The sequence below is a fragment of the Geotrypetes seraphini genome, chromosome 14 (assembly GCF_902459505.1).
Source record: "Geotrypetes seraphini chromosome 14, aGeoSer1.1, whole genome shotgun sequence".
Taxonomy (NCBI): Eukaryota; Metazoa; Chordata; class Amphibia; order Gymnophiona; family Dermophiidae; genus Geotrypetes; species Geotrypetes seraphini.
Genome location: NC_047097.1, coordinates 22,692,941 through 22,704,613, shown reverse-complemented (window position 1 = coordinate 22,704,613; position 11,673 = coordinate 22,692,941). Strand labels below are relative to the sequence as shown.

The following is an 11,673-nucleotide window of genomic DNA, read 5'->3' as shown; positions in this document are numbered from 1 at the left end:
CGGACTGCTGGGCACAATGGACCGCTGTGGTCTGACCCAGAAGTGGTAATTCTTATGTTTTCTGGCAGTATTCAAATCCAGACTCAAAGCCCACGTCTTTGAAGCTGCTTTCAATTCTATACTCCAACCCACCTGCTAAGCACCAATATCTGTCTTATCATTCCCTCTGTAATTCCCCCACCTGAGCACTTTGTAGATGCACCTTCTTGTCCAGTTTTGTCTTGACTAGATTGTAAGCTCTTTTGAGCAGGGACCGTCTCTTCTATGTTTTGATGTACAGCACTACATATGTCTAATAGCGCTATAGAAATGATAAGTACTAGAATACCTGTGCATTGCTCAGGTTAATGATCTGGGAAAGAGCACCGGCATGCAGGCTTAGTCGAAAGACTTCACCTACAAGTGTGCCTGCATTTCCCCTACTTGTCTACATAGAAAGAGAAATACTGAATGAAGTTGCATCTGTACCAGTCTCGTAAGGGGAAAAAGGCAATTCAAGAATATTTCTCTTGTCTTCTTCTGCAGTCAAATCCTTATCTGGACTGGTCTGGTATGATGATAAAGTAAAAAAAAAAAAAAATTGTAGCAAAACGTTTAAGAGGAACAGTTTTAATTGTTCTATCATAATGAATAATAGGGCATTATTTACTTCACCATCCCATCTCTCCTCCTCAACCAAAAATAAGAAAACACACCAAGGACCAAAGTGTACAATTTCTGAGCTGCACTGTTTATTTTTGCTGCTTGAAACCTATAATAAGTGACAGTGTGCCACTATAATTATGGGATTTCTTCTAAACCTTTACTATGCTGCAAGTACAGGAATATATGGACAAATTTTCTTTTTTTTTGGGGGGGGGAGGGGTGTAGGGAAGTAGAACTGGCATTTTTGCAAAATGCAGCATAACACTTCAATGTATACATGAGAAAAGGAAGTATTCAAAAAAGTATGCATTTCAAGTTATTGCAGGTTATTTCTGTGAGAATGACTTTCAGGTAAAATGTTTAAACTGAACCAATAGTAGTGTGTCAGAGTACTTAAAAACTGCATATCTTCTCTGGTCACTAGTTGCCCATGACAAATTACTACCAGGCTGAAGGTTAGGGCGTGATGTCGACACAGCATAAATCCCACGGCATTTTGGTTTTCTTCTGGAGGTTAAAGCTGTTTTTCTTGGGATAAATGCAGCAGCAAAACACAAACCAGCTGATCAAAAAAGCACTCCTGCCAGAACTCCAAATATTTCTCAGGGCACACCAACTGACAGTAGTATTGTCACTCCCAGTTCCTTGAAGGTTTGGATCGCCACAATGTTGTAATCATTACTCGGAGAATCTTTTTCTGTTAAGCCAATTTGCTGACTACAGCCTGGTTGAGAGAATTTAGTTGATTTGTCCATTTATCCAATGCGGTGTACCGTGCACCACCCCTTTTCTGATGGTCCAATTCCAGGAGCTGATTGACTTGATCAATTCGGCCATGAATAGTACTAGATAGAACAGAAAAAGATTTATTCAGGAATTTTTTTTAAAAAAAAGCCTTTGCAGACATTAATTTGGTGCTAAATGCCATGAGGGTTTCTAAGCAATTATGATTTTAGTTTAATGAGGAGATACTCAAAAAAGCTCAAAGGAAGCCATTCCAAAGTATTATTACATAGTGCGTGCACTCCTCAGAGGTAAAACTGATTTTTTTCTATGCTCTATTATTTTGGGACCAGTTCTTGAAGCTACACTTGACTGCTTTCTTATTCCATATTTGCTATTAAGAAGCTGCTAGTAAAGCATATGATACCCTGCCAAAGGGAAGAGACTACTCTTGATAATGTAAAGCAATTATTTCCAAAATAATACACGTTTTATGAGGAGCTTAAATGTAATTATGTTCATATTACTAAATGAATATATTACATTTGAGTAGTTCGACAAGGCCACAAGCTTGCAGATCTCCACAGAAATTCTGTTAGCCAAATCAAGGAAAATAACTTTCAGATCCATAGGATACAACTACAGTATCAGTTTGCATTTACTGGACTTCATCATTACATCATCACCATTATGTTACCTAAAGATTTTGTATTTTTATTACATACAAATTAGCTAACACATTCTAGATTGTAATTGATCAAGAATTCCGACAGTTTCTTAATCTTCAGGTTACTACTGTAGGTTAACTATTGAATTTTAAAATTAAAAATACCAAATAAACCAGGCAATCTCTCTCCATTTTAGCTGAATTTTACCTTTTGGGACAATATTTTCTTCTTATCATGTATAGCTATCTACTGTATTTAACTCCTTGCCTGCCAACCTTGCTCACTACTAGGTAAAGAGGAGAGATCAGATGCTGAAGTAATTTATGTATGGGGAGTACTCCAGTGAAAGTCAGCCTGATTTCACCCCCCACCCACAACCCATATACAACCTGTGGATCCCACTGGAGCCCAGTACATGAGCTCCTTTTGGCTGGTCCCTTGTTATTACACTTGAATGACACCTTGGTACTGTGAGAAACATACTTTTGTTTATTACACAGAAGTATTATTTAAAAATACTTTCTTCTTTGCTTGTACTCACTGTTGAGGTTTGAAAGAAGATCTAGAATTTTCTATATTTGCTGAAATCTCAAATGCAAAATCTAGCACTGAAGATCAAATGCACAGTATATTAAGTTATGTGGAGGGCAAGTCTATAATTACTCCTGGGGGAACTCTGCACAACTGTGCAGAGCTGGATTTGCGCAGAATTTCCTACTCCCTCAGAACATGCAGAATTCTGCCCATCTGCTCTCACCCCATCCCCCACAGAGATCATGCAGCAGAGAGGAAGAAATGAACCGCTGTATATCGGCAGGGCCGCATTAACATTATATTAAGCCCTAGGCAAATATATTTATGGGTCCTTCCTACCAGGGATCCCCCTCCCCCACTATCATTTAACCTTAGAAATAGCAGGGGAAAGTATATAGTCTAGCTGTGGGTATGAAAGCATAATAATGTGTGAGTGAGCATGAGGACTATACAAGCACATGCTTTGAATGGATAGGCTTAACGTTAGTGATGGAGAGTTACCAAGTTCCCCAATTCCAAAAGGAAAATTCAGAGTCAGTCCTGAATTTCTGCAACCCTAGCTTGGTTCATTGTTGAACCTGAAGTGCTGATTTCAATTAGTGATATCAGGGATTACAAACAGAACACCGCTTTGGGATACAAGTTCAAAATCAGGACTGGCTAAAAAGTCTCCCTCCTGGAGAGGGGGAACTTGGCAGGTCTGCAGAAGTGGGCTGAGAACTAGAGAAGCTCAGCAAGCCATTTTCACTCTCCATGGGTCATGTGTCCAAGATAAAAATTTTACCAAGTTTTACATATAAAAAAAGGCTCACAAATGGAAGCAGCAAAACATATTCAGTTTTTCTAGTGCAACAGGAATATCAGACTTGACCAGTGGGTATTTACCCTCTTTTACTGCAAAGTCTATAGAGAGCCTAATTTACATATTCTTCTGCTCTTCTTCCTCTCACTCTAAGCTGTGCTGAATTTCCTCAGTCTTACTCTCCACAGTGAAGTTGTAGGAGCTTCCCTGTTTTGCTCGCATTTAATTTCTTTATTTTTCTCCTGTAAGCAAGGCTTTTGATGCTGCAAATGCTCTTGGTTTACCTGAGACATCTCTGACTGTGAGAAGATGCAGACTCTCATGGCAGAGGTCTGTAGCCAGAAGGCACATGCTTTGCATGATTCCTGTGTGGAAGGCCTGCATTATCAGTCCAGAAGCTCAGGGATCGTTCCGTTGGTAGTAGGCTCATCCCAGGTTTCGTCCACAGTGGACTTAAGCGGAGGCTATGTGGCATCTGTGGTGGTATTGTACCAGGATCGGAGCTGACTAAATTCCTCCCTCCATAATGTTATGCAGGCTCGAGGGTCTAGTCCCATGGAGAGACTGGATGACAGTCTGAACAAACAAGCCGGTTTCCCTTTATCTTCTCATTAGACTAGAGGTTCTCTGTGAGCAGCTCCTAGCATTGCACAGCGAGTAAGCCTAGGGGAAAATCAGGGGGTAGGATCCTTAAAAGTTAATTTTAGAGGTTTCTGAGGCTAGAGTCAGGGTCCCTCACCTTCAAAAAGCCCTTCTCTGAATTTTCTGTTTCATTTTTGACTCCAGTGTTGTTTTAGGTGCTAAAATCACTATTGTGGTGGCAATCTTGGATTTCCCAATTTGATTTTAAAAGCCTCCATATGCCTCAAAATCCCTGGTTTTGATTAAAAAGGGCATAGATGGACTCCTCAGGTGGAGATCCTTTGGATTCATGCTAGATTTGTGGTGGATGCTTTTCAGCGAGGTGTCATTGTTCCACATGTGGTGTGGCACGTCAGGGGAATAGGAGTTTTGGGCTTCACCTCCCTTTCTCATGCCTCTGGGGTAATTGAAGCCTATATGAACATTTTCTGGGCCAGAAATTTTAGCTGGACATGGAACATGGAGAGTTTGCATCCCTGGAGAAGTGCAGCCGCATGCTGGTGGAAACCCCCCCACAAGGCACCACAAGAGGTCCTTCCAGGTCCCTTTGGGCAGTGCTTTGCTCCCAAATTCATACATATGATGTATGAAGTTTCTTTAAGCTGCAGAAGTCGATCTGGCCCTTCGGGGGTCTTAGCGAGAGTGGCGCCTGGGCATCTCCTCATGAAGGGTGCAGGGTCCCCTAATCAAAGTCATGCTCAAGTGTAAGGGACCCAGGCATCACAGGATTTGGACAAAGTTGGTTCAGAGTCCATGCCTTGGCTTTCTCAGTTGTAATCCTCTGTGCTTGGAGATTCAGCATCTCAGTTTATGAGCTAAACCATGATCAGATGGCAGCCCTGGACCTTGGAGAGGACCCAACAGTGTGCAGACTGTTCAAACCATCCGCTCTATAGGGAATTATTACAGAATCCCTCCAGAAATTAAAGCTGGAGCCACCCCAGACCTCTACTATGCAGTGTTCCCTCATGAGCAGTACATGCTTTCCCTCTCATCCAGACATTACCAGGATGCTGACCACTGGGAGGTCCCCAAGGGGTCCTTGAGGGTAGCCAAGTCTATGACAAAGCTCTACCTAATGAATGCAGAGTTCCAGCAGCTTTTTAATACACCAAAAGGTAGATTTCCTAGTGGTGCAAGTTAGTAAACTGTACCTCCCTTCCCAGTGAAAGTGGAGTGGTTCTGAAGGACTCCCAGGACCACAAACTGGACTTTGTCATTAAGAGACAATTTGAGGCCAGAGCACTATGCCCTAAAGCGTCAAGCTGTGGTGTCATTTGTTGCCCAAACACGCCATTCAAAACACAGCTGGGCAGGAGGCCCAGATGACAGCAGTGACCCCCCAGTTTCTTTTAGCAGAGGTTGACTACATAGTGGATGCACTGTATGACCTTCTTAGGTTCTTGAGTATGGTCTTAGCATATGCCATCTCCACCTGCAGAATGCTCTGGATCAGACAATAGGCGGGAGCGTCAGCCTCTAAGGCAACGTTGAGTAAACTCCCCTTTAAAGGGCAATTGCTCTCTGGCAAGGGTCTTGACAATCTCATGGCCAGTGTGGCGATTCTGGCAATAAAAGACAGGCCAGCTCTGAAGGTATGGCATTATCTTCAGCTGCTCGGATTCATGGTGGCAATGATAGATGTAGTACCCTGGGCAAGAGCACATTTATGCCCTCTACAGGAGGCGCTGCTCTCCCAGTTGTCCATGCAGTTGAATGTACTGGACTTAATGCTGCCTTGGATAAACACAGCTCTGAGCAGCCTGGACTGCTGGTTTGAGCCAGGGTCCCTATCCCAAGGAATGCCTTTGCACATATCCACAAAAGAGATGTTGACAACAGAGTCCAGCCTCTTCAACTAGGAAGCTCATTACCAAGAGTGCCTGCTGTAGGGCCGGTGGACACCCTCGCAGAGGGGTTGGCTAATCAATCCCTTGGAGCAATCAGGATAGCACTTCGGGCACTGGAGAGCATCTTGGAGGGGAAGGCAGTCCTTGTCTTCTCGGGCAATGCCAGTGTGGTCAGCGTGCGCTAAAAAGCATAGCGCACCTTAGTAAAAGGAGCCCTATGTCAACTGGAAGGAAGGCACCAGGAGTACACCGCCGAAATTGGAGGCTCAAAAGCTGTTCTGATGGGCTGAGGCCTATCTATTGGCTCTCTTGAAAGCACATGTAGCTGGAATGGACAATGTGCAAGTGGATTTCCTGAGTCATCAAATACTGGATCCCAGAGAGTGGTCTCTATCAGGAGGCCTTCGACAGCATTCTACAGCACTGGGGGCAAACTATGTTCAATCTCATGGCAGTAGTCAGCAACAAGAAGGCCGCTCGTATCTTCAATCGAAGATACGAGCCAGGAAGCAATGGCCTGGATGTTCTGGTCCAGCTCTGGCCTCTAGCAGAGCTGTATGTGTTTCCCCCATGGCCGATAATAGGAAGAGTCCTCCGAAGGATAAGGACCCACAAGAGGCGAGTAATTCTAGTTGCCCCGGATTGGCTGAGATGACCGTGGTTCGCAGACCTATTGCATCTACAGATGGGCAAGGAGATCATGCTTCCCTATCACCTGGGACTCCTCTCACAAGGCCCCATTCCCCTGGAGAATCCAGACCATTTTGGTCTTATGGCTTGGCTCTTGAGCGCGAAGCCTTAGTGCACAGAGGCTATTCGGACTTGGTGATAACCACCCTGCTAAAATCTATGAAGCAGTCCATGCTGGCTACCTATATGAAGGATTGGAAGTGTTTCCAGAGCTGTTGCAAAGACACACAAATGATTATGGTTATTTTATATACCGCCTTTCCTCCGCAGGTATCAAAGCAGTTTACACTAGAATGACTAGTAAGCAAGTATTTTCCCTATCTCTCCTGGCAGACTCACAATCTAGCTATAGCACCTGGGGCAATGAAGGGTTGAGTGACTTGCCCAGGGTCAAAAGAAACAGCACTAGGCTTGAACCCAGAACCTCAGGGTGTTAAGGCAGTAGCTTTATCTACTAGATCACTCCTCCACTCCAACGAAGACCATGGCCTTAGCCTTTCTTCAGGAAGGGCTCGATAAAGGCCTTGCAGTGGGTTCTCTCAAGGTACAGATAGCAGGTCTTTCCTGCTTTATAGGGCATCCCAAACAGCAAACCTTTGCTTCTCATCCAGATATGTCCAGGTTTTAAAGGGAGCATTGTGTCTTCATTCTCCCATGTGCCAACCTTTTCTATCGTGAAATCTTAATATTGTCCTGTGGGCACTAACTCGGGCTCCATATGAGGCCCTAGAGGGAACTTTGCTCATGGACTTATCAGTCAAGACTGTGTTTTTAGAGGCCATAACTGTCCTGCAGGGAACCCTTCCTTAAGATTTCGGAGAGCGGGATCTCGCTTCAAATGATACCTTTCTTCTTAATGAAAGTAGTTTCAAGTTTTCACATAAACCAGGAAGTGTGTCTCCTAGTCTTTTTGCCTTCCAGAGCAAAGAAGGAAGGCAAGATATTGAAATGCCTGGACATCCAAAGAGTTCATCTTCGCTAATTAGAGATGACGAATGAGTTTCACATGTTGGATCATCTCTTTATGCTCCTGGGTGGAGCTTGATGGGGCCAGTTGGCATCAAAAGGCGACTATTTCAAGATGAATTTGTCTGGCAATTTTTTTTGCCTATGTTAGGAGCGGAAAACAGTCTTCTGTGGGAGTAAAAGCACACTCAACCAGAGGGGTGGCATCATCCTGGGTGGAGGCTAGAGCTGTCTTGTCTGAAGAAATTTCTAGGACAGCCATGTGATCTTGCCTTCCCACTTTTACCAAGTTTTACATGATAGATGTAGCAGCCAGAAGGGATCCAGAACTTGGTTCTGCGGTGCTGGCAGCAGGCTCACTAGTTTCTCCCTAGGCACTGAGGACTGCTTTGGTATGTCCCGCTGGTCAAGACTGATGTTCCTTTTACACTAGAATGGAAGATTAGGTTCTTACCTTTGCTAATCTTCTTTCTTGTAAACAGGAATATCAGTCTTGACACCCACCCTGTCAGTTCGTTAGCCTGCTTCTGTCTCAGACGTGTCTGGAAGGTCAGATGTCTCGATTACTTCCACCGTCCCTTACAATCAGGGAGGAAAATAAATTTTATTACAGTAGTGTAAAAGAAAAATCTTTGCAAGTTGAGTATCTTTCGAATTGTTGATGCACGTTACACACACATTTCATTTCACCTCATTATGCATTGAAAAATGTTTTAATTAATGCTGTTTTTGTTGAGCAGAACAAAATTGCATTGTCTTGGGGAGAATCCTCATGTCCCCTTTCTTTTTCTGTACACCTCTAGGGCTGAATAACTACTTTGATATAGACTGAGGAAATCCAGCACAGCCGAGAGTGAGAGGAGGAGTAGCAGAATATGTAAATTAGGCTCTCTACAGACTTCGCAGTAAAAGAGTGTAAATACCTGCAGGTGAAGACTGATATTCCTGTTTACAAGAAAGATTAGCAAAGGTAAGAACCTAATCTTCAATTTTTATGCTTCTGAAAAGATATAGGCAGAATGGAGACAGTACTAGGACAGTATTCAAAGGAATGTGCCCAAGAAATTTAATAGTTAATAAGGTAAATTCCCTGGGCTGAAAACATCCCTTTACTTAGAGCTCCTTTTATTAAGCTGAAGTGGAGGTTTCTACCATGGTCTGGCGAGGTAACGGCTCTAACGCTCATAGGAATTCTATGAGCATCGGAGCCGATACCTCACTGGGCCACGGTTTCATGACTAACATTGAGATCTTGTTTATTGCTGCCTTGCACAGAACTGAGCTTATTTAGGACTTCTTTTTCACTTCAGCTTGATCTTTTCTTTTCCTTCCCATTCCATCTCTTCTTCCTTTAAGGGGATTTTGCCTCTGTTGAGTTTATGATATTCTCTTCTTTTCATTATGTATACACATTTCCTATCTCATTTTCAGGCTACATAACACAGATTGTGATCCGGTCTGGGACAGACAGGGAACTTCTTTGAGCCTTCTTACTATGTTTTTGGTCTATCTTTAATGTTAGTGTCTTCCTTAATGTGTTCTTTCTGTACACTGCCTAGAACTGCAAGGCATTGTGCGGTATACAAATAAAGAATTATATTATGCAGAAACCTCTATCGCGGCTTAGTAAATCCCAAGCGATAGTATGTGCACAGGTATATTTGTACTAGGGAATTTTCCATCCCAGATTTTCAAAGATAAGCTTTTTTTTTTTTTTTAATAAGATACTGCCCTCACTAGAGACATAGAAATATTCACAAGTCTCTGCTTTCTTTTCTAGTGCTGCTTATAGGCTAATGCAGGCAGTACTCCCACTTCCCACCAGATCTGCTCACCATCATGTTAAATTCTGGTATTTGCTGCCAGTTCTTTCCCCCTTGTTTAGTTATAATCCTTATCAACAATCTCCTCCCTCCCCCTAAAACACTCACTAGTTCCACATATTTTCTCCAAAGAACCTATGCAGAGCTCCGCTTCCCTCACAGCTCTTCAGTTCAGCCCCTCTTTCCTGTGACTAGAAGCCTTCCCATTGTCTGGATCCTACCACAGCCTCTGCACTGGAAGGGGAAAGCATTGAGAGCTCGTGTCCCCTCTCTTAGTAGGCTAAACTCTGAAAGCTATACAGACATTCAGCCATCTTTCTAGCTTTGAAACAAATGGTTTACAAATTTTTAGAATCCTGAAAAATAATCCGGACAGTTGGCAATCCTAGCTTCCTGAATCCTGAGCACATATAACAGGGCTCCCCTAAACTACTGGGCACAAGGCATAAACCTAGTCTGCCTGTGCCTTAATCTGTCTCTGTACATGGATTCACTTCCTCCTCCTCTACCAGCTTAGACCCGAGTGTGTAAATGAACTGAAGTTCATATTCACAGTCTGATCTAAGCCAGCAAAAGAGGAGGAAGAGACTCAGTGTGCAGGGGCCCACTTCCTCCTCCTGCCACATGATCTTGTAGGGGAGGGGGAGAGAACAGCAGATGTCAGTTGAATGTGCCATGTGGGAAGAGTGGCAGAGCAAGGCGAGTCTGCCATGTGGGAGGGGGCATAGAACAAGGTGAGTGTGCCATGTGGGGGAGGCAACTGAACAAGCTAAAAGTTTGCAATGGGGGAGGCAGAGCAAGATGAGAATGAGTTATAGGGAGGGTGGGAGTACAAGGTGAGAGGTGTCCCAGGTTTTAGGGGAGGTGGCAGTGAAAGCTGAGATTGTACTATGGGAGTGGGGGCACAACTAGATGAAACTATACCACAGGAATTGAGGGAAATCAAGCTTGAGGGTGTGCCCTGGAGAAGATGGAAGAGATAGAACGATAACTGGGGAGAGGAGGAGAAAGAATAAGAAGTGGGGGTGAGTGTCTAGGGGAAGCGAGAATGAGAGGTGGGGGTACTGCATATGGGAGAAGACTTTGGGGGCAGAATGAGGGATCTTGCTGGGAGGTATAGAGAGAGATAGAAATAGAGAATCTGGTGCTGAGGAGGGAACAGACAGGAGGAAATTCTGTGCAGAAACACCACAAATAAATATTTCAGAATTTTTATAAAATATTGTTCACAGAATTTTCAAAAATCTTAAGCAAAATTCTCCCAGAAACATATAATGTATGAGCTAATAGTTACATGCTGATTATATGCATAATTTATTAGAAAAATGACACATAGGCACATAAATACCAAAATGCCACCTAAATGTTATTCTATAAATAACACAGCACCTATTTTACAGGTAGGTGAACATATTGGCAGAGCAAAGTTACACGTGTATCACTGGAAATTAGGCACACATGCTTACTCCAGCTCTATGGATGGGGTTAAATGCCCATGCTTAATTTATAGGTGTGTATTTTTGCTGTTACAGTAGTATTCCATAAAAGAAAATAAGAGCCTTCGTTCCTTTATAGAATAGCCTCCCACAAGGTGCCCAGTTACAGAATTGCCCCCTTAATATTAAGAGGCCAAAAAATAATCTGTGCACAATTAAAAACATGAAAGATTATCGCATCATGAATATCTAGATATGATTTGCAAAAATGATATAGGTTATTGTCAGTACGGTAATCTTAAAATCCAAAGTACAGCCAAGAGCTATAAAAGTTATGATACAACCTATTGGCAGTGTGATTGTATTTGTGAAAAACCTGTCCACTGCCGTTTTATTAAAAAAATCTCTAACAACTACAGATTCTTTAGTCTCAAAATATTTTATAAATTGCCAGGAAAAAAGAAAGAAAGTGTCATACTTATCCAATATGCACTGCACCAGCAAGCTCTCCACATCGGCTACATCTATGTTTAGCTCCTAAGACAGAAGATCTTTGTCATATTAAGTGTTACATATGTTTTTAGAACAGCAATAGTAGGGGTTTTTTTTTAAACCAACTAGCCTCCTGAACAATCAGTTTAGAGTTTATTAGAACCTTCTGTACCACCCATACTGATACACAGAGCCGAGTGAAGGAACTACAATTAAATAAAAGGTCAGGGACAGATTGCCTTCAAACACTTAGGGCCAGATTCTATAAATGGCATTGTAAGTTAGGTGGCAGTAGGCACTGCACCACTGCCTAATTGGTTTAATTGGTTTTAATTGGTACAGTAATTGACCGTGCCATTAAAATCTGACTAAACTCGTTAAAAAAGTATTGTGTCGGTAGAT

At 42.8% G+C, this 11,673-nt stretch overlaps 1 protein-coding gene across 6 annotated transcripts in view; it reads right to left on the bottom strand.

Moving 5' to 3' along the window:
• Positions 1-709: 709 nt before the first annotated feature.
• COPS2 (COP9 signalosome subunit 2) overlaps positions 710-11,673 on the bottom strand; it is a 63,977-nt gene continuing 53,013 nt past the window's right edge. For 4 of the 6 annotated variants that reach the window (XM_033919800.1, XM_033919801.1, XM_033919798.1 and 1 more), the window contains 2 exons: positions 11,258-11,316; positions 710-1,490 (listed from right to left, as the gene is read on the bottom strand). In XM_033919800.1, coding sequence (XP_033775691.1) covers positions 1,346-1,490; positions 11,258-11,316 — 204 coding nt within the window. In that variant the 3' untranslated portion in view covers positions 710-1,345. Of the gene's footprint in view, positions 1,491-7,974; positions 8,099-11,257; positions 11,317-11,673 lie in introns of all 6 variants that reach the window. The other 2 variants (XR_004536915.1, XM_033919802.1) reach the window with 2 other exon arrangements.